Source organism: Sinocyclocheilus anshuiensis, unplaced genomic scaffold (assembly GCF_001515605.1).
Source record: "Sinocyclocheilus anshuiensis isolate Anshui unplaced genomic scaffold, SAMN03320099.WGS_v1.1 scaffold436, whole genome shotgun sequence".
NCBI lineage: Eukaryota > Metazoa > Chordata > Actinopteri > Cypriniformes > Cyprinidae > Sinocyclocheilus > Sinocyclocheilus anshuiensis.
Genome location: NW_015560618.1, coordinates 660,003 through 682,769, shown reverse-complemented (window position 1 = coordinate 682,769; position 22,767 = coordinate 660,003). Strand labels below are relative to the sequence as shown.

At 36.2% G+C, this 22,767-nt stretch overlaps 3 protein-coding genes across 4 annotated transcripts in view; 1 reads left to right on the top strand and 2 right to left on the bottom strand.

Annotated features, from left to right (window-relative positions):
- Positions 1-7,257: 7,257 nt before the first annotated feature.
- Positions 7,258-14,428, bottom strand: LOC107681829 (schwannomin-interacting protein 1-like). Its single transcript, XM_016478180.1, has 7 exons — positions 14,262-14,428; positions 12,696-12,805; positions 9,928-10,045; positions 9,612-9,812; positions 8,661-8,805; positions 8,495-8,543; positions 7,258-8,400 (listed from the first exon to the last, which is right to left on the bottom strand). Exons 1-7 carry the CDS (start codon positions 14,289-14,291, stop codon positions 8,310-8,312), a joined length of 744 nt encoding a protein of 247 aa, XP_016333666.1. The 5' UTR covers positions 14,292-14,428; the 3' UTR covers positions 7,258-8,309.
- A 187-nt stretch (positions 14,429-14,615) lies between these two features.
- On the bottom strand, positions 14,616-17,689 carry LOC107681799 (extensin). Of its 2 annotated transcripts, XM_016478139.1 has the most exons (6): positions 17,288-17,689; positions 17,051-17,200; positions 16,766-16,881; positions 16,137-16,689; positions 15,404-15,989; positions 14,616-15,189 (listed from the first exon to the last, which is right to left on the bottom strand). In XM_016478139.1, exons 1-6 carry the CDS (start codon positions 17,529-17,531, stop codon positions 14,805-14,807), a joined length of 2,034 nt encoding a protein of 677 aa, XP_016333625.1. In that variant the 5' UTR covers positions 17,532-17,689; the 3' UTR covers positions 14,616-14,804. The 2 variants fall into 2 exon arrangements, with proteins under 2 accessions (XP_016333625.1, XP_016333624.1); XM_016478138.1 differs by having other exon boundaries at positions 14,618-15,189; positions 15,404-16,689; positions 17,288-17,686.
- A 3,278-nt stretch (positions 17,690-20,967) lies between these two features.
- Positions 20,968-22,767, top strand: part of LOC107681751 (glutamate-rich protein 6) — an 11,475-nt gene continuing 9,675 nt past the window's right edge. Inside the window, exons 1-5 of the mRNA XM_016478073.1 lie at positions 20,968-21,042; positions 21,166-21,324; positions 21,411-21,536; positions 21,794-21,852; positions 22,264-22,374. Of these exons, the coding sequence (XP_016333559.1) occupies positions 21,506-21,536; positions 21,794-21,852; positions 22,264-22,374 (201 nt within the window). The 5' untranslated portion in view covers positions 20,968-21,042; positions 21,166-21,324; positions 21,411-21,505. The remainder of the gene's footprint in view (positions 21,043-21,165; positions 21,325-21,410; positions 21,537-21,793; positions 21,853-22,263; positions 22,375-22,767) is intronic.

The window sequence follows — 22,767 nt, the reverse complement described above, 5'->3', positions numbered from 1 at the left end:
ACTGTATGCCTTAAGAACACTCGGAATATGGAGCGAGTTGCATGGGATAATTTTTTATGACATTTGAATCTTTTTTGTAAAAATATTGAAGTTTACAGTTTATTAAATGTACAAGTGCAAGCATTTTTTAAAATATAATGTCTTCTTTTGTGATCCGAAAAAAATAAGGTAGCCGAATATGGCTTTAGAACAGCATCAGGTTGACTAATTATTTATTTAAGTTATGGAGGGGTAAATAAACTAGTTATAGCTATAACCTATGAGAGAGAGAGAGAGAGAGAGAGAGCAAAATAAGGGTTAGGCGTAAAAAGGCCCCCCTATCTTTCTCCCACTTTGCTTCCTGTCAGCTCTGATCTGTCCTAATACAGGCAAAAATGCCATAAATCTAAAAAAATAATAATAATAGAATGAAAGTGATCGCGTGATAATATTTCAACGTGATTTCCATCATTTTGACATACAGCAAATATTTAATTTACCTTTTTTTAGTAACATTCCAGTGAACATTCCTGATTAAAAGTGAAAAAAAAAAACAAAAAACATTTTAAAGCATCCCTGTGAAAACAAACCTGGAAAGGGCATGAGTATTTGAGAGAAAAATTAGAGACTCTTCAATTATTTATTCATGGGATATACTGTAAATTAAATCGGGGGCTAGACCACAAATGCACAGTATATGTTGTCTTGTTTCATATTGTTACAGTGGAATAGAAAGGTGGAAAACAATTAGGAAAAAGAAAGCTCTTTGTGGATATACTCATTAAAATACCAAGCATTATGTTATTCTCCTGACATCTGAATATGAATCATGAAGGAAAATGTACATCTCATTCCGTCAAATTGACGGATACAGATTATTTGTAATGCAACCTTATTATTTGAAATGGTTGTTTTGGTCTTTTTGAGTGGAATTTCCCCAAACCAGAAGTTCCTCCCATAATTTAAAACTCAGTACACGTTTTTTTTTTTTTTTTTGTATTTTGCAGAATGCTGTTTAAAGCTTCAGACAGTCACTTGTATAAACCCTACTAATTTTTTGTTTGTTTGTAGCATGAAGTTATGAGTTCCAGTTTGATGTTATTTCAGTTCAGGTGAGCACAGTGCAAGAAACGCTTAGACCTGTTAGTTTCAAAGTTTGTAACTCCTCAAACAAATTCAGAAATACAGTTGGGCATAAGAACCATTTCTTTGGAAGAATCAGAGCGAGCAGTCCAAGTTTCATTTGCAGATTATTTTGTTCACATTCATTTTCACAAAATTTTCACACAATTTTTTTTTGGCACCTTGGAAAAAACTATTTTTTGATCACTTTTATTTTTTTCTCTCTTTTATGGCTAGAATGAAATAAGAATATTCTAAAATTTTGTTATATTACTGAAAATGTTTCTTGGAATTACACTGTAGTAATCCAGTGGTTGGATACTTCCTCTTATGTGATGACAGCAGTTGTTTTGTGGTCATTAAGCATCGGCTTGTATATGAAACCAAAAGAAAAAGAACATTTCTCAATATTTGGTCACACTGATGATGAAACTGCAAAAGGTATAGGGAAGTAGAGAGGATATTAGTATATTAGTTGTATTGGTAATAGTACACCTGTTAAGCAATTACCAGACTATAATATACACTGTAATGCCTTGGCAATGTAACATATACTTATGTTTGAATATGGCGGTGATAGTTTAAAATAGAAAGAAAGGATAACCTGAACGATCACTTTCCTTATTTGCCGTCTCGATTATTTAGGTAAACAAAAAACTGTTTGCAATATTGAAGCAATTTTCTTTGCGATTTTCTCCCAAGCAACCAACAATTCATATAAGACAAAGTATATATGTTGTATTATTAACTAATTACATCTTATTACTGTATATATTATGTATAAAACAAAGCATGACTACGACAAGGTTATGCTGAAGTGCATGGTCACCTTTAATAAAACAACAAGAAACAAATCAAGTTCACAAAAAAATAAATAGCATACATTATTGCATTAATAAATAATGTTTAAATACAATAAATAACTTACTAATAAATAACCATTGCTTTTTATGACAGTAAACGAAAAGGTGCTTGGCCTGTAACAACTGCTAGTTTGCTACTTTGACAAAATGTAGTTGAAAACACGATTTATTGTAATTGTTCGAAGGTTGAAACCCTGTAGGACTTTGCACAGCTGCAGTCGTTCTTGAAAAGATTTTTGATGATCCATGGACACCTGAAAAAAAATACGTAATCATACTTCAACACGAGAGCATCACAGAGGCCAAATGAATACACTTAAAACGTTACATGCACTCTAAAAAATGCTGGGTTAAATATAACCCAGCGCTGGGTTATATTTAACCCAGCATTTTTTAGAGTGTATTATCAATAAATTATAACCTGCTTTACCTTGGCCAGAGAGTTGTCCATCGCAGAGACAGAGAAGCAGTTCTATTACAACATAAAAAAGAAAGTGAAAAAGAGCCTTGCAATCAACAGTAATTATAGAAAGCTGTTTGTGTTTGTTTGATTGGCTTATTTTACCTGCATGAGTTCATCAATGCTCCTAACTACAGATTTGGTGAGCTCTGGTTTGGAGTAGGCTCTAAATGTCTCCCGATAGTAGTGGAGATCTTCTAGAATTCTCTGTAGGCATTCATTCTACAAAGATATATGTCAGTGTAAGCTATGTCAGCGTAACAGACAAAAGACACTAACCAACAGAAGAATAAACAGCCAACAAACAGAAGAACTGGGGAAATGGATTATACATTTACCTCATCAATATTTAGAACAGCACTGTGAGCGCAGTTGGAGTTCTGTTGGGTGGAAAACATAATATAATATGTGACGTTTTGATTATGTTGAAATTCAGCAATCAAGAATGTACTTTGATGAAGAAAGGAAAAGTATAAGTAATGATTTGTTGAATACAATGGCTATTTATATTCATCAGCAAACTTACTGATCTTTACTAATAAAGGAAATTGAGGTAACTGATTTCACTGGCTTCCACTGACAATAATGAATCATTATCATTTTAAATAAACCGATTTTATTTTCACATACCCAGCACTGGGTTGTATTTAGCCCAGCATTTTTTAGAGTGTAGTATTTACAGTTAGACTTTATTTTAAGGTGTCCTTGTTACAGTGTAATTTAAGTACATTTAAGTACTGAGTAATATTAATTAACTACATGCACTTACTATAGGGTTAGGGTTAGGAGGATCACTTGCATGTAATTATGCATAATTTATTGTTATTATAATAGTAAGTACATGTGACGTGTGACAAAGACACCTTAAAATAAAGTGTTACCGCATTTACTTTTATTGTTATTTTGTTCTTATTATTTTTAGTAGTAGTAGTAACAATAACAACAATCATATAATTTTTGTTTTATGACTATTCAATATTTGTAATTTTTAATAATTATTTGTCACATCTCAGGACCATTTGAAGGCAAAAAGATTCTTAAAATGAATAAAAGTGATGAATATTACACCTACTAAAACACCTACTTAAAATATTATGTTATACATTGGCTTATATGTGAATTTAACCTAAAATCTTTTTTTTTTAAGTTAATGGACATGTCATTCTGCTGTAATGCCTTGTCCACTTATGCGGTATGACTAGTTGCGCTATGAATATTTATGATGGCTGCAATATCATGATAATAATAATTTCATTGTATGCTTAAACTCCATTAGGATAGCATTATCATATCATTTTTAATGTGACGCTCTTCTCTTACCTGTGGTGTGCATGCAGAAACCGTTTGTGTCCTGATGTGCACCTCTGCGTTCTGCTGTGTGCAGTCAAACCCGCTGAACAAGTGGGCCTGTAAGCGGATAATAAACAGGCTATTAGACTTCAGACCACTTGTGTGTGTGTGTGTGTCTGACGGTTTGTACAGTATAAAAACCATTACGCCTATGGAGAGTCCTCATAAACCATAAAAACCAACATGTGTGTGTGTGTGTTAGCTATTATGTGTTGGTTTACTGAATGACACTCACCATCTCGAGCACCGCTGACACGTTCCAGAGCAGAGAGCGCACGAGAACGCTGCACGTTCCGGTGAGGCGTAACGGTGATTGACGCGCTCCGAGCGGAACGGCGATGCTGCATTGCCACAGCAAAGCAAAGCACAGAGTGCTGACGGCCAAATCTGTAACAAAATGTCACATTTCACAACATATTATGTAAATAATATGTTTTAGTTCAAGAAACGACTAAAAACACATCTGTTCCACCTTTATTTGACCCTCTAACTCTAACACTTTCTATTCTATTTTAATTCTACTTTATCTATATTTATCTTTTTTATTTTTTTTATTCTTTATTTAAAAAAAACAACAAAAAACAAAAACTAGCTTTCTATTTTTTCTATTCTATCTACCTGTTATATATATATATATATATATACATACACCTAGCTACGTGTACTGTGTTAGGCTAACCGAGACTTGTCATTTGCACTTATATATTGTTGCTCTTTTGTTAGTTTTGACTGCTTTTATTGTCCTCGTTTGTAAGTCGCTTTGGATAAACGCGTCTGCTAAATGACTAAATGTAATTGTAAATAGGATGTAGCTTTCATTTATTAGAAATAAAACGGATTAAAATGAATAGGATAGAGCACTGAAATCGTAATAATAATAATACTTACAAGTACAGACCCTGGGGAGCATGGTTGCGTTCAACTTTTGCCTATTCTAATGCTCAGGATCAGGATTTGTGCTTTATAAATCATTTGGAGATAAGGGAGTTTCCTTTTCAAAACCTGTTGCTGTTAACTAAAATGAAAATAACCGGCTACCCATGAGTTTTGTAATTTCCGTGGTATTACAGATGCTGAGCTCTGGAGTTTAGGACACACTGCTTGCATGTGGGAATTAACGCACGTTTCGATTTACTTCACAAGTATACAGTGTGTGTGTGTGTGTGTGTGTGTGTGTGTGTGCGCGCGCGCGTTTGTGTGTGTGTTCAGGATAAGAATCTAGAACCTTTATATTTAGTAAAACCCCTTCATCACTATCAATTTCATGCATTTTTTTAAGTAGTTGCATTCTCGTTTACAGTCAGTAAATATTTTGCAGAAACACGCAAAAGAAGGTTTAAAAGAAAACTGGCCGTTTAAGAGTTATCATAGATTGGCCGTTATCATAGATTAGTATAAAACGTAAAACGTCAAAAATATTCCAGGTTAAACTCAGTCTGACAGAATTTGTGTTAGGTTATAATTTTGATTACAAACAAAATTAATCTCTGCTATTTCATTCATTCATTCATTCCCTTGAAGAAAAGGACACTTAAAATGGAACTGAATTGAGCCTATCTGTAAATGTTAAAATAGCCTGCTCAATATTTAAGAGTGATTATAATGTGTTAAAATCATAAAATGACTGTGAAAACGATGATTCAAACAGATTTACTCAAATAAACACGCAGAATTTTAGCAGAATAACTTTCCTTACATCATCCAAAACTTTGCCCCCTGATTTTTGCTTCTTCTTCTTCTTCTTCTTCTTCTTAAGAAAACAAGGAACAAGTCATAATAATTTTTAAGGTAATTTGTAATCAACATTTTGTCCCATATACTTTTTATTGCATTTAACTTGCATTAAACTGGAATATTCCTTTATTTTGACAGTTAGAATGTCACATTTTAAGTGAAATTGTCACATTTCCTCTCTTTGGAAATGTGACCAATGATTTAAGCATGAAACAACAAGCTTTCCCAGTGTCATGTTTTTCAAAAATTTTCATCAAAAAAACAAACAAAAAAAAAAAGTGTTAACAGAGACTGACATCAGAAACTCACATGGCTTGCCCTTTTTTGCACGTAACGCATTGCTGTTCCTGGAAATACCTCATAAACAGAGTTTACACTGCATATTGTACATCGCATTTGTAGAAACTAGACGGGCCCTTACATTCATAGTTTATTTGTTACATTCATTTGATGTATTTGAAGTGTTACGTATTTACTTATTCTTTCATTTTATTACATTTCATATACATTCACATATTACTGGTTTTGTAGGCCACACTGTTGAACAAGAGTGGAATATCCACTAAAAACAACTTAACTGTTTTATTTTCCCTATTATTTGTGATCATTTGATGGAATGGACACATCATATCTCCTCAAAATGATGTAATACTGTGGCAATGGACTCAAGGGGAGAGAGCGGGAGCGCAGTGGTGATCTGTGTTTTGCGTAATCTGGCCACAAAAGGGAAATAGACACAACTACTCGACTCTCAGTTCAGATACCGTATGCTGATACTTCATAACAAAGTGCTATTTTCACAGAGTCACTGCTTTGTTCCACTTCTGTGTAGAGCTTGGGTACAAAAATTAGTGAACTTAATAAAGAAAGAGAGGTACTTTTTTTTACAGTTATTTTTATTGCATTTTTTTATTTTAACAGGTTTCGTTTTTGGGACTGACCTAGTACAAACCACAATGATACTTAGTGTTGAGTGCTTCATCCCTTGTGACTCTGCTAAACAGTTGGAACTTGAAGGGATAATTACCCCATGATTTACTCACCTTCAAGCCATCCTAGTTGAATATGACTTTCTTCTTTCAGACGAATACAATCGGAGTCATATAACAAAAAAAAAATGTCCTGACTCTTCCAAGCTTTATAATGGCAGTGAATGGGTGCTGAGATTTTGAAGTCCAATAAAGTGCATCCATCCATCATAAAAATGCTCCACACGGCTCCAGAGGTTTATAAAGGCATTCTGAAGCGAATCGTTTGCGTTTTTGTAAGAAAAATATCCATATTTGTAACTTTAGAAATGTTATAAACAACATTTTTCTTTACAAATCCTCATTTTGCTCTTCAAATTCATGACCGGTGTTTTGTTTAGTTTCTTAAAGAGCTTCCGTGTTCGTCACTTCTCACCAGAGCATACGCTACACCTACGTCATCTTCTTAAATGCCACTCAAGTATGGAATTTATAGTGGAAGCTAAAGATTAAGGTTTATAAAATTTTAAATATGAATATATTTTTTTACAAATACGTATCAATTCGCTTCAGGAGGCCTTTATTAACACCCCAGAGCTGTGTGGAGTACTTTATTTGATGGATGGATGCACTTTATTGGACTTCTTTTGGACTACTGAATATCAACAGCCATTAACTGCCATTATAAAGCTTGGAAGAGCCAGTACATTTTTTAATATAACTCCGATTGTGTTCGTCTGGAAGAAGAAAGTCATATACACCTAGGATGGCTTGAGGGTGAGTAAATCATGGGGTAATTTTTTCATTTTTGGGTGAACTATCCCTTTAAGAAGAACACAGTTCTAATTCCATTCCATACTGGCCCATATTAAGTCATTTATTTGTTCATAATTTCCTTTTACAGTTCTGTGCACAAAGAGATACAGCATTTCGACCATGTTGTGTCACTTACATCTGTGAAACAGGAAATGCCACATTTGGATGAAAAAGTAAGTAAAATAGACATTTTTAAAAGACTGACGTGAATAGTTCATTGTGAACACAAGAATTAATTACCACCACACCAGGCAGCTTCAAACAAAGAACATCATCCTAATATTCACTTTTGGTTATATTTTAGGTAGGAGAGCTCCATACACAACACATCAGCCAGTGCAAACACTGCATCAGAGTAAAACTTTAGAGAGTAGAGTAAACGTATTCATCCCTATATTGCAGAAGGTTAATAAGCGAATCCAGCAATAATCTGCACAGAGAAGCAGTTTACTAGCTGATAGATAGTTCACCTAAAAACGAATGCGCGGATGACTTTCTTTCCTCTGTGGAAAATAAAATATTTCGAAAATGAAAGTCGCTGGGGTCTAATGTTGTTTTGGATCCCATTGACTTTCACTGTATGGGCAAAAACGGTTCAGAAAGATTCTTTGCAAATCTTCATAAAGGTTTGGATTGAGTGAGTAAATAATAACACAATCATCATTTTTGGGTGAACTAGCCTTCTACTCTATAGAGTTGTTTCCTATTAAGATCCATTCCCATTCAGTATCATGAAACCAGCAGATATTTTGTACAGGAAAAGATCCAGCCTGTCAGTGATTGATGATTCTTTCTGTATTTAGCATTATGAAGGATCAACAAAGTGAGTGTGTAACCCTCAGCTAAGGTGCGGGCATGCATGAACACTTACAGCATGTATAATTAACATACATCCACACAAAGCTTGAAACATAGGCAAAAACACACACATCTAGTTGAAAAACAAAAGGATCTATAGTGAGTACACTGCTTCGTCATATAGTGAAACACAAGAGGTTGGACCCTGTGCTGTTCGCCTCAAAATGGAGAATCACAGCCACTGTGGCAAGCTGCTTTACCCTTGGTCACAGATTTCTCCATCATGTGCCTCTGCTGGCTATGTGCATGCCTGTTCAAAAACATGAAAGAAAAGACCTTTTTTAGATGTCAACCTTAATGTAAGCTCTCGTTTAAGCTGCGTTTTAAATGGGTCACGGCCTAACCTGGTTAGATCCTCCACATCTACCAGCATGGCATCCTGTTCCATTATTATTTATATTTATCATTTATATATTTTACATTAAGTACACACACACACACAAAAACAATAAAGAAAAAAAAGAATATCTTAGAAATAATGAAATGACAAACTAGGTGCTTATTTGGAATATTTCTGTCTGCTTTCTTTACCTTGTATCTGAGAGTGCAGGTCATTGGTGATGACCTGTAACTGACCGAGACTCATGTCCCTCAGGTCCACAGGCCTCAGATTCCTCTTCATTAGACTCTCACTGATGTGTGGCAGATGTGGTAACTATAACACAAGAACAAAGATCCTGTTCCATGTGTAGTTCATCTCTCATGAGCAACAGCTGAACCAGCTCTTCATTCAGACCTGCAACGCAATTACAAGTCAAATCAACCTCTTTATTGCCATTACTACAAAGAATTACTTGTCTTTCTAGATGGTGCATCATATAACTACAAAAGAAATAAAAACAAGGCTGTGTGTGTAAAAAATATACAACACTGTTCAGAAGTTTAGGGTCTAGTTTCTTTTGCTCATCAAGACTGTATTTATTTTAATAAAAAAATACAGTTAAGACAGCAATACTGTGAAATATTATGAACAATTTAAAATATCTGTTTAATATAAATATAGCCTATTTTAAAAATGTTCCTATAATGGCAAAGCTGAATTTTCAGCATTAATTTCTCCAGTCTTCAGTGTTACATGATTATTCAGAAATCATTCTTTCAAGAAACATTTCTTACTATTATGTTGAAAATATTAACTGCTTAATGTTTTTGTGGAAACCAAGATATAATATTTTCAGAATTACATTGTAAATGTCCTTACTGTCGTTTTTGCGAATTGTATATATATAAAATAATAATAATACTATTTCATATATAAATTAATTAGTTATATTTAATATTTAATGATAATATTTATGTGGCAGATGTGGTAACTATAACACAAGAACAAAGTTAAGTGAAGTTGAATGTATTGTGTTTTTTCTTATTAGCAAGCGCTCTGAGGTGAAGTGAAGGCCCTTTTGAAAACTACAGCGAGGATAACCCAGCGCAGCACTATTCTTGGACACTTGTGTGACTGACCAGGTCTGCCACGGGGGACCTGCGGTGTAGCTGAATCTGTCTCTCCACCTCCACCTGCATGCGGGCCATGGGACGGGCCAACGCCAGAGCCACACGGGCCTCCTCCTGCAGCCGCCGCTGTAACCGCCAGAATTCTGAATCCTCGGAGTCCAGCTCTTCCTCTCCTGTATCCCGGTCGGACAGAGAGGAACTCTGTTTGCTCTATAGTGAGACAGAAACAAAAACTGCTGAATTAAATCACACCATTTTTTTGATCACAGTTCCAAAATGTAGAAGAACTTTGTTTAATGTATTATTAAAAGGCTAGGCTTTATACCATAGGTGACAATGGGGTGTCCAAGCTGGTCTCTGTTCTGCTGTCCTCTGCATCACTGTCCCTGTCACTGCTGCTGTCATTCACAAAGCACATCTGTAGATTCACCCCATTCTGAAGCCTATAGTGAGAGTGCAATGAACAAATATATTAATAAAAAAATTAAAATAAAATAAAATAAAATAAAATAAAATTTTCAAAATTATCAATTTTATTTCATTGCTTTTCGTTAGAATGCATTTTTCATTTAGAATGCATTTTGAGGAGTAATCTGTGTTATTTCAGGAAAAAAAGACTTCTTTCAGTCTTAAGGCATGAATAATTTTGTAGTAAACTGTACAGTATAACTCTAAAATAAACACATGAGATAGTATTTACTGAAAAGAGAAAGAAAGAGTGAAAGTTCTATTTTTAGAGTTTGTGAACCACAGTTTCTCTTCAGTTGCAGTAGAATTTTGTGGTTAATAGTATTCTACGAAAACACTGACTATAAGCTTCAAGTGAAGCCTGTACATAGAAATGTCTTCAATGTCAGAGTTCACTTCTGTAGACTGGTATGAACCTGGTTCTGTGGTATCTCTTGTACAGATAAGGGTAAATGCTGTGGAAAATTACTCTGTGAAATATACTCTGTGGAGTGTTGTGTGGGAAAATACTGTATGCACCTCAATTTTAATGCTGATTGGACTTTCCTTAGCTTTCTAGGAACCTTGTTGAAACGTAGTTGCGATACAAAAAAAGACACAGAAAAGCAGCAGCTACACCAACAAACATGGCCAGTCCATGGATTTGTGATGCAATAAAATGTCCTAATATAAAATGAGTGATAAATGGTAAGAGGTTTCTGTCTTTATTAAGAGAAAGAACTAAAAATAATAATTATATACAGTAACTATGCTAATAAATGTTTAGGAAAGATTCAATAAAAAGAAACAAAATTAGCACTATACCAGGCATATTTATTTGTCATGTAGGTCTATTTGCTTTTCATTCTCTGAGTCAGCATTCCAGACTCTGTTTAAATGTCATATTCTCTCGTTTGTTCTTTACATTCAGTTTAAAGGCAGAACAACGATGAATAAAAATAATCCTGAAAAAAAACATAGCATTCACTTTTTGCTTGGACCACACATAGGTACACTAAGTAAATAAGTAAGTAAATATTTATTTATTTAAACAGACGTTTTACCCATATTTTGAATTTTGCACTTCATTGCATTGTGTTTTAGGGTTAATGGAAATGTTTATAAAACTAAGGGATAATATAAATAACAACTGCATAAATGACAACTACAAACACTGATCTCTTAAGGAGCGGATTCTTGCAGAAACATTATTTTGCAGATTGATTGCTGATATTTTCACTCTCTACAACATTTTTGCCTCTCTACATCAGCACTGTCTACATTTCCTCCCCGTGTTATTCTTGAGAAAATGTGTCAAGTCGACAGACACGATTTCTTCCTTCCCAAAGTGCTCCAAACATTAAACAATAAACAGAGCGGACTAAAATAGCCACAAAGTACGATTTTTTTTTTATTTTTTCTGTCAAACATTTGTTTGCTCAAACAGTGGAAACAAAGTAGACTCAGATGTCAAGTGAGAAATGGGGATGACTACTCAAGTTAACATGAATTATATGCTGAAAACAAATTATATATTTGGTATGCAATGATTAAAATTAGATGATTCTGAGCCCTCAATATGCCTCATGGCAAAAGGGACAACACACAAAAGAATTATCAGCAGAACCCTAAAAAAAATAAAACATTTCACATTTTGGTTTTTATTTGATCAGTTTGGCATAATTAAGATATCTAATGTTGTTGAAAAACAACTGCATTTATTTAATCAAAAATACTGTAAAAACAGTAATATTATGAAAAAATATTACAATTTAACCTGTTTTTTTTTTTAATGAATATATTTTCAAATCTAATTTATTTCTGTGATGGCAAAGCTGAATTTTCAGTTTTTGGGGTTTAATATTTTTGTGCAAACCGTTATACACCTAGCATTCAAAAGCCATACAAAATAAACAGTTGAAAAGTGACAATAAAGACAATTATAGCCTAACGTTACAAAAGATTTCTATTTTAAACAAATGCTGTTCTTTTGAATTTTCTATATATCTATATCATAATGTCCTGATTTGCTTTTTATCATGATTTCCAAAAAATAATAATATAAATTGCCATTAATAACTGAGTATTAATAATAAATGAGCTCCAAATCAGCATATTAGAATGATTTCTGAAGGATCATGTGACACTGACGACTGGAGTAATGGCTGATGAGAATTCAGCTTTTCCATCACAGGAATTATATATATATATATACACACACAGTGGTGTTTTTTCACACCACTGTGTGTATATATATATATATATATAATAAAACAGAAAACAATCATTCTAAATTGCAATAATATTTCTCAATATTCCAGCTTTTACTGTGTTTTTAATTAAGTAAATATAGCCTTGGTGAGCATGAGACTTTCAAAAACAATAAAAAATATCGCAATTATTCCAAACCTTTGACCAGTAGTGTATACAGTAACATTCCAGTCGAAAAAAAAAAAAAAAAAAAAAAAAAACAATCATCATTAATGTGTATATATATATATATATATATATATATATATACAGACAGCACAGAGAATTGCAACACTTGCAATGTTTCCAGCCTATTTCTAAAAAAAAAAAAAAAAAAAATCAATCAACATTACATAAGACACACCACCAACACACTGAACACAAGTGCACACTGACCGTGAGGACAGGCAGTTTTTGCTGCAGCCAGTAAAGGTAACCGGTCCGTCGTCATAGAAACTGCCAAGGGCCAGCTTCTGCCTAATGGACTCTCTCTCATTCCTCTGGGCCTGATGAAAACACAGTCGACTTCGATAAATGAAGAGAACGCTCAGCATGTAGTAGGCCACAGAAGACCTCGCATCCAGGAATATTTGATGTGGCATTTTAAAATAGATGTCATCCACTATCATACAGCTACGACTACTCAATGCTCGTGACAGAGTTTAAATAACGTGCTGGATTTCAAGGGCATGAAGGCATCGCTGTGGGAAAAGAGAGAGTGTGGATTGGAATTGGAATGTACGATATAAATTCTGATTTTGTGCTTGTGGCGAAATCACCGCTGCCTCAATAAACGGCAAATTACAGAGACGAAGAGAAAAATGCAGAGGGACCCGAGGCAGTACACATGAAGGAAGAGCTCAGGCGCTCGACAAACATATCCACATAAATACAAAAATATGGTTTGATAACATTCCAGTTAAGCTATAAAAACGTCATTTCTAAATGTTCTCCGAAAATTGAAAAAAAATAAATAAAATTATTTCTTAGTTATGCCATTTTAGCATTTTGCAAACATTATGGGAATGTCACTTTTGATATGTTTTCCGAACATTCTGAGACCGGAAAAAATATGTTTAATGTTACACAAACATCCAACTAAAACATTTCTGGAAAAAGTTCCACAAACTATGTGTACATGTTTTTGTGCTAACATTTTGAGAACAGTATTAAAGCCGGGCAACTTTGAACAAACATTCTATTCATTTCCAGTTTGACCAGAACACTAGCCAAAGTTCTGAGAATGTTCTCTGTTAGATGGGTAAATACAGAACTGCGTGACTATTCCCGATTATGCTATATTGGCAAGAATAACATGTTCTCTCAGATCTTCATATTACACTCAGTTCATTGCCATGGCAACACAGTTGCCTTCTGGTGCTGAATGACTAATACAAAAAAAAATTATTTGAACTCAACACTGGAATAATTATAAAGCCTACTATTGTGAAAGTCAATAACTTTCCTATTTCTATGGACATATTTTTCTCAGGTTGCATTTTCACTGAGATGAACATTTAGATAAAGGGAAGCACAGAGTAGAAGAGAGGCTGATTCATGAAGCACTCAAAAATTGAAAAACATCAATAGCTCTGCTTGTGATGTAATATTAGCAATCTGTAAACCAGCTTTCCGGTACAATCTGAAAAACAGTAACAGCTAGATTCAATTGCTTTCATCAGTGGGAGATGTTGCCACTTCAAGCAAAAGCAGCCATCTATACAAACAAAAAAATATGACCTTGTTTGTGATGGGTTGAATTAGTTCAATTCAAGCAGAATTAGTCCAATTCAAGCTGCACCTTTTTTTCCCAGTTATCGTTGAACTAAATCTACAAGTATTTTAACATCCATCACTCCGTGTGTAATTTATCACACACACACACACACACACACACACACACACACACACACACACACACCACAACTTTAATGCTACATAAGATATATTGACCTATCTTACCTGGTAAACACATTTCTCCTGGTGCACCATCTTTCAGCGCATTGTATAGTGCAGCAGCCAAGCCCTACCTTCTACTGCAGTGTCTGAGCTACACCCTTGAGACCAGCATCACACACATGTAAGGAGGGGGGAGGAGGGAGTGTGCGAGCAAGCATGCTAAGGAGGAGCACAAGCATCTCGCAATGAAACGCATGCACTAAAGAGGCAGTGAACTAGATCTGTTTTGGCATCAGTTTCATACTAGATGTTCCAATCTCACAAACCATTTCCCCACTGTGGCGTGTTCTCTACCAGCAGGCACTGAGAAGAAGAGAAGAAAAAAAAAAAAACAAAAAAAAAAAAAGACCCGGGCATTTGATCATATCTGATTTATTGAATTTTTTGAGACAATTAGGACAAAACTAAGCACAAACCAGCATGTTCATGAGCAGGAATCACTCTGCAGTATTAGCATTAAATCAGGAGGCAATCTTTTTCAAAGACACATGCAGCACATTACCAGCGTAATTCTAAGCATCTGGCCTCAGTCCTCATAACAAAACTTCATGGGAAAGAGTTGGGATCCAAAAAGTCCACAAATTGAAACACGAAAGGGTTTTTTTCATAAAGTACAGAACTGGGAGGTATATACTGCTGGGGTGGCACATTGGGAGGCTGGTTGGCAAAGGGTTTGCATTCAGCAGCTGCAGTTGTAGTACAGGGTTGAGGAGTGGTGGTTATAGGCGGTGCAGTAGGAGTTTTGGGAGGCTGAACTGGGTATTGTGGATAAAACGCTTGCAAATAGGAAGGATAATCAGGGTAATAGCTATACTGAGGGAATAGACTTCCAGGGTATGCTGGGGGCTGCAGCGTCTGGGTTGTTGCTGGCGAGCCTGATGGGTGAGCAGTGGGGGTGGCTGAAGCTGGTTTCTCTGTGGGCTTTGGCCTGACAGGGTCATGGGGGTAGTAATATGGCCAAGACATTTGGGGGTACTTTGGAGGGTGAGGCTTCTCTGTTGGTGCTTGGGCAACTGCTGAGGTGTTGGTAAGGATAGCAGTTGGTTTCTCCGCAGGTTTTGGTTTGCCATAATAAGGGTAACCAGGATAGTAATAAGGCCATAGAGCCATCAGCTGGAACAGGTTTCAAAGTGGGTTTTGGGTCACCATAAGGGTAACCAGGAGAGTAATAAGGCCAAGACATCTGGGGGTATTTGGGAGGTTGAGGCTTTTCAGCTGGTACTTGGGGATCTGATTCAGTGTTAGAGCCATCGGCTGGAACAGGTTTCTCAGCAGGTTTTGGTCTGCCATGATAGAGGTAATCAGGGTGGTAGTAGTGTGGCCAAGACATCTGGGGGTATTTGGGAGGTTGAGGCTTTTCAGCTGGTACTTGGGGATCTGATTCAGTGTTAGAGCCATCGGCTGGAACAGGTTTCTCAGCAGGTTTTGGTCTGCCATGATAGAGGTAATCAGGGTGGTAGTAGTGTGGCCAAGACATCTGGGGGTATTTGGGAGGTTGAGGCTTTTCAGCTGGTACTTGGGGATCTGAGTCAGTGTTAGAGCCATCAGCTGGAACAGGTTTCTCAGCGGGCTTTGGTCTGCCATGATAGAGGTAATCAGGGTGGTAGTAGTGTGGCCAATACATCTGGGGGTATTTGGGAGGTTGAGGCTTTTCAGGTAGTGCTTGGGGATCCGATTCAGTGTTAGAGCCATCAGCTGGAACAGGTTTCTCAGCGGGCTTTGGTCTGCCATGATAGAGGTAATCAGGGTGGTAGTAGTGTGGCCAATACATCTGGGGGTATTTGGGAGGTTGAGGCTTTTCAGGTAGTGCTTGGGGATCCGATTCAGTGTTAGAGCCATCCGCTGGAATAGGTTTCAAAGTGGGTTTTGGGTCGCCATAAGGGTGACCAGGATAGTAATAAGGCCAAGACATCTGGGGGTATTTGGGAGGTTGAGGCTTTTCAGTTGGTGCTTGGGGATCAGATTCAGTGTTAGAGCCATCGGTTGGAACAGGTTTTAGAGTGGGTTTTGGTCTGCCATGATAGAGGTAATCAGGGTGGTAGTAGTGTGGCCAAGACATCTGAGGGTATTTGGGAGGTTGAGGCTCTTCAGTTGGTGCTTTGGCAACTAGGGTAGTTGTAACAGGTTTCTCTGTTTGCTTAGCTATGGAATAAACCCTTCCAGGATAAAGATGAGGGAAAGGCCAAAACCCTTGCGGATATACTTGAGGGTACCAAGGAGGTGATGGTTTCAATGTTACAGTATCAGACGCTTGTGGCATTACAGGTGCTTCTGGACTTGGTGTTTCAGGAGAAAAGGGAGGCAGCAGAACATGCAGATATTCAGGAGGATGAGGTCCCAGGAAGGTTTCATCTGCAGTGGTAGAGGTCATAGGACAAGAAAGGACTGCCGAGTTTCCCTGCCACTGTATCTGCATCACAGAATACCCTTCCTGAAAGACAACATGAACATCCAGGTTGGTCTACATTACTCTGTTTTCATGCTAAATGGAACGGAGAAAGCAATACCTGTTGCACAACACCACATCCATCATAGGGAGTAGCATAAACAAGACCTCCATAAGCAAGTGTGGTGTGTCCACAGTGAGGTGGCAACTGAGTGAGAGGAACAGGCACCCCATTACCTGTGACATAAATAAAAGGTATAAGGACTATTAGAAAACCATATGGAGTTCTATTTTTTTATTGATGCATGTAAAGTCTAGGTGGGACAAGCAAATTAGTACAATTCTAAAATACCATATTTATATCAAAATCTTTAGTAAACGAATGCATAATGAATTTACAGGTTACCTCGACAGAGTTCAACATTTGCTACTTCTGGACCACTGAGTTTTAACTTCATAAGATCGTCGCCACACCTCAACTTTGGAGACATGGCATCCCAGGCTGCTTCAGAAGAACTGAGTAGTTGCCCTTTAATTAATGATTTCTTCTGAAGACCTAAATATTTTTTATATTCTCGCACATTCAAATGGACAAAACTTACGTATTTATATACCGATATTAAAACAAGCATTAATTACATACCTGAAACTCCAGCGTCGTAACGGTGATGGTCAAAATCAGCTAAAGGCACAAAATTGTGGTCTGACATAAACTGTTCTGATATATCGTCGCCACCTTCATCGTTCGTTTTTTCTGTTCCAGAAAACGGTAGCAGACTTCTGCAGTGTATGAAAGTAATGCATGTGAAAGAACTTAATATAATTAACAACCTTCCCCTTGTTTTCCAAGACGCCATTGTAACGTATGCTCGTGAGTCCTGAAGCATGTGACGCGTCTATTAAATACCGTGCGGTACCGCGCTGCTTTAAGCACTAGTTCCATAAATTAACGCGTGATTTAAAGGCAAATCAATTGTTCCGTTTGATTATTACGCGAGATTCACTAGCTGTGACCCAAAGTGAAGTGCGCAGACTTCGAAAAGACGCTCCACCTTCACAGGATTTCCTAATTGGCCACCAGATGTTTCTGATTGCCGCTTCGTCGCATAGCAACGATGCGAGGGCACAGCTGCAATCCTGACAGGTTTAGTCATTTAAAAAAGTTCTGGAGCCAGCATTGCTCATATTTGTTTTAATATTTTATATTGTACTGGAGGAGATGGTGGGAATGCTTCACCCCCGGGGTACCTCAGGCTTAGCCAAGACCTTGGCTTGATTAGCTGGTTCAGGTGTGTTTAATTAGGGTTGGAGCTAAACTCTGCAGGACACCAGCCCTCCAGGACCGAGTTTGGACAGCCCTGGCCTAATACTTTTACTTAAAGGATAGTTCACCCAAAAATGAAAATTCTGTAATCATTTACTCACCCTCAAGTTGTTCCAGGTTTGGAATTTCTATCCTATCCTTTTAACTAAGGTTTTAAATATGACTAGTAGTTTTTCCCCAATGTGGTATTAGTAGTTACTAAAAGTAATTTACTAAAGTACCTCAATATTTCTTCTACTAATGACTTTGTCACCGCTCTAAACAATTTCTCTTTTCCTTCTTTCCCTAAATCAAACCAGACCCCTGCACTGCAGGATAAAGCTGAATGTGTCAGTGCTGGACAGGTTTTTTTAACTGTTTTCGGCTGAGCAGGGAGGCCCTGACAGTGCTGCTGGATCTTCTGTTTCTCTTTTCCTTCTTTCCCTAAATCAGACCAGACCCCTGTACTGCAGGATAAAGCTGAATGTGCCAGCGCAGGACAGGTTTTTAATGGTTTTCGGCTGAGCAGGGAGGCCCTGACAGAGCTGCTGGATCTTCTGAGAAGGAACGGCAACAGTGATGGGGTGCCACAATCCAGACCCTGGTGTTTCTTTTCTGTCTGGCCAGTGGTACATCATACAGAGTGGTCTCCAGAGTGTTTGACATGCCTCGTTCCACTGTCCTCCGAGTCGCTGAGGAGGTGGGGGCCATTCACCACCAAGTAATTAACCTCCTGAAGACCCCCGAAGACCTGGAGGCAGGGCTGGACTCAATATTGATGTTGTTTTTCTGATGTTAAACCTAAGCTATCTAGTAAATAGTTGTAAAAGTACTTTCAGTAATATATAGAACAATTTGTTTTAATGTGTAAAAAAAAAATATTTACAGGACAAAAAGTAAACATATAGAAGAATGTTTTGTGAAAAAATTATAAGCGGCATTAAAAAATTAACCGTAAAAGTACTTTCAGTAATATATAGAACAATTTGTTTTAATGTGTAAAAAAAAATATTTACAGGACAAAAAGTAAACATATAGAAGAATGTTTTGTGAAAAAATTATAAGCGGCATTAAAAAATTAACAATGTACATAATTACTACTTTATTTACACATGTGACTATGCAAAACAAAAATACTAAATGTACAGAAAGTACTCATTTACAAATAAATTACACTACAAAAATGAATGATGTATACAACTTATTCATTTAATTTTTAGCTTGCATCACAAAAATAAACTACAGAAATTAGGTTGCTTCATTGCCAATGTGACATTTAAAAAAAAAAAAAAAGATATTGAAAAATTGTACTGTACCCATTTTTCCACTGTTTTCTCTTGGCTAATACAGAATGGCTAATACATAATTTATTTGTTAACCATTCTTTCAAGAAGAGAAAACAGTCTCTCCGTTCTCTCCTCTGTCTCTCTCAGGAATTTGATGTCCTCCCTGAGTAGCTCCACCAGCTTCCACTCACTCCCTCACCTGTCCCAGGACACTTGCAATCCTAAGGCAGAGCAAATAAACCATGCCTGTTAACAGCAACAGCACAATGAATTTCAGCAAAAATCTCTATTAACTTGCTTACTTTGTATTTTTGAAGTCCTTCCCCGAAAAAATTATAAGCGGCATTAAAAAATTAACCATGTACATAATTACTACTTTATTTACACATGTGACTATGCAAAACAAAAATACTAAATGTACAGAAAGTACTCATTTACAAATAAATTACACTACAAAAATGAATGATGTATACAACTTATTCATTTAATTTTTAGCTTGCATCACAAAAATAAACTACAGAAATTAGGTTGCTTCATTGCCAATGTGACATTTAAAAAAAAAAAAAAAGATATTGAAAAATTGTACTGTACCCATTTTTCCACTGTTTTCTCTTGGCTAATACAGAATGGCTAATACATAATTTATTTGTTAACCATTCTTTCAAGAAGAGAAAACAGTCTCTCCGTTCTCTCCTCTGTCTCTCTCAGGAATTTGATGTCCTCCCTGAGTAGCTCCACCAGCTTCCACTCACTCCCTCACCTGTCCCAGGACACTTGCAATCCTAAGGCAGAGCAAACAAACCATGCCTGTTAACAACAACAGTACAATGAATTTCAGCAAAAAATTTGTGTATTAACTTGCTTTGTATTTTTAAGTCCTTCCCCAGCAGGCTAATTTTCTCCAGAATAGTCCTAAAACAAGAGAAAATGAAAAATATAAAGACAGGTTTGCAATCTGAACATTAGATCTTCGGAGGGTGCATCCTGCAATCGCACTTCAAAAACATACTTCGGAGTCTGCACACTTCACATTGGGACATAGCTATTGTCTGGTCTGCGGTTTCCTAGGCTGTGTTTGAAATGGCATGCTTTCTTACGGCTTACTGCACAGTACACAGTGCATACTGCCTACTGTTTTTTAAAGAATAGTGTGTGAAACAGTAGTCTATACCAGTGGTTCCCAACCCTGGTCCTGGAGGCACCCCAACACTGCACATTTTGCATGTCTCCTTTCTCTGACACACCAATTTCAGGTCTTGGAGTCTCTACTAATGAGCTGATGATCTGAATCAGGTGTGTTTGATTAAGGAGACATGCAAAATGTGCAGTGTTGGGGTGCCTCCAGGACCAGGGTTGGGAACCACTGTGTTAAAGTGTTGTCACACGACAAACACTGAACATTAATTCAGCACAGCTGTCGAGGTTGTTACCTTACAAATAAAAGTGCTAATCATTCTTTTTACGAAGGCTTGTATAAAAGCAGTACAATTTAAGAGAGAAAAAAGAATTAGGACAAATGAAATTATGAATAATTTACTGCCATTGTGTGAAAAATATGTAATCATGTAATCTATAAAAGAGTAATCTGTTTATGAGCATTTTAAAATGTAATGTAATCTACAAGTACTTCATTTTTGGAGTCTGATTACATGTCCAGATTACATGTAATCAGTTACTGCCCAGCACTGTGTGTGTGTGTGTGTGTGTGTGTGTATACACAAACACTCACACAAGCACACACACAATTTTCACAGCATCTCAAATTATGTGCTGAACTTGTTAAAATTCCGTGATGGACATTTAATTTAGGTACATACAACCCAATCAAATACAGTACAAACATATAGTGAGAGAAAACATTGAATTATTTAGCTGTGTAAAGATTTATACCAAGACACAAGTGCAACAGTGTGCTTCTGTTTTGACACTCAGGTCTGCCTGAACACTATACGGTCTCCCACAGCGTTTGATACAGGCTGGACAACTCCCCTAAGAGCTCTCAAATTTCCATGGATACCATCAACACACACATACCTTCAATGCACTGCTGTGGAACAATCCAGCTGAGTCTAAACATTCTTCACCTCATAGGTTTGACCATTATTCAGAAGATAAAGTGTGACAGAGGAATAAAAATATATCATATTTCATGTACTCATATATTTTCTCTACTCAAGGAGAAAAAAAAGTGTGATATATAAGAAACTGCAGGTAAAATATAATCTGGACCATTGGAATAGTGAACATATGCTCCCAGGAATACCTGTGTGATATGGAAAATCAAAAGAGAACTTTTCAGCAAGGTGAGCATATCAATTCATCATCTTTTGCAGAATTTGTTTTGAATTCAGAGTGTAAGTTGTTTGGCAGAAACATTAAGATTTTGTGTTTTTTAAGTTCTTAAACTTTTGTTTATAACTCATCAGTGTGATATGATTGAGAGATTTAATGATATTCTGAGTTAAGCAATGAAAATAATACTACCTGATGTGTATCACAGAAAATACTGCAGCAGTTCTAAGAATTACATCTATATTAAAGTTGTTTTTCACTTTGTCAGATGCTGATTTGGCAGTGATGGATTCAGAGATTGGAACACTCCTAAATTATATAGATTTTGTAAGAACCATTTATGATATTTCCAGACATATTACATTGTGGAAACTTGTACTTTTTAATCTTTTTACACAGATATCACTTAAACTGAAAAAATTAAATAAATAAATAAATAATGGTGCAGAGTTTGAAACAGTTTTCACTCAGAAATTGCTGGTAAATTTTATAATGATAAAAAAACTGCATATAACATTGAATTAAACATGAAATTTTGAAGTATAAAGACTGAAATAGTACTTATTTTCTAAAACATACTCCAATAATCTGTATTTACAACTTTTTTTTTACAGTGTACCAAATTTAAGTACAACAAGAATACAGGTTCAGCTTTTAGTGTTTAAAAAATGAATGCTTTTTCTCTTAACCTGTTCACCCTTATGGTCTTGCCACACTGTTTTCTGTACTGTCCAGCAGATGGAGCAGGAGTATTTTCAGACGTTGGAATCCACACCAGATCTCTGTCGTGGGCTTCCAGGACTTCTAAGATACAAAAGAGAGTCCCAGGAAAGGATGTACAGTCCTCAGGTAGCCATTCATTTGATCACTGCCATGGTAAAAGTGTAACATTTATAAAATAAAAAATAAAAAATAATAACTTGTTTTTCAGTGTTGGGGAAAGTTACTTTTAAAAGTAATGCATTACAATATTGCGTTACTCCATAAAAAAGTAACTAATTACATTACTTAGTTACTTTTTATGGACAGTAAAGCGTTACGTTACTTCTGCGTAAAGCCTTTTCACACCAAAAGTGAAATGAATAAGCCTCAGGCTGAAGGGAAAGTAAATTTACGTCCGTACAGTAGAATGCAGAAGAAGAAATTTCAACACACTTCAGCAATAAAAAAAGACACACAAATGTTTGTCTAGAGTCATTTTTGCTTATTAGTACGGTTGAACTGGATCATCGAAGGTCAGAA

Bases quoted from the DNA above. Each gene is read 5' to 3' on its own strand.
- LOC107681829 (XM_016478180.1), bottom strand. From the start codon at position 14,291: ATGGTGCACCAGGAGAAATGTGTTTACCAG. The intron at 9,813-9,927 runs GTATAAAGCCTA...GTCTCACTATAG, and splicing joins ACACCCCATTGTCACCTATG to AGCAAACAGAGTTCCTCTCT. The intron at 8,544-8,660 runs ATTCCAAATAAG...GATAAATATAAA, and splicing joins TAAAGAAAGCAGACAGAAAT to TAATAATGGAACAGGATGCC.
- LOC107681799 (XM_016478138.1), bottom strand. From the start codon at position 17,531: ATGCTTCAGGACTCACGAGCATACGTTACAATGGCGTCTTGGAAAACA. The intron at 16,882-17,050 runs GTAACCTGTAAA...TTTATGTCACAG, and splicing joins AAATGTTGAACTCTGTCGAG to GTAATGGGGTGCCTGTTCCT. The intron at 16,690-16,765 runs GTATTGCTTTCT...GTTGTCTTTCAG, and splicing joins GATGTGGTGTTGTGCAACAG to GAAGGGTATTCTGTGATGCA.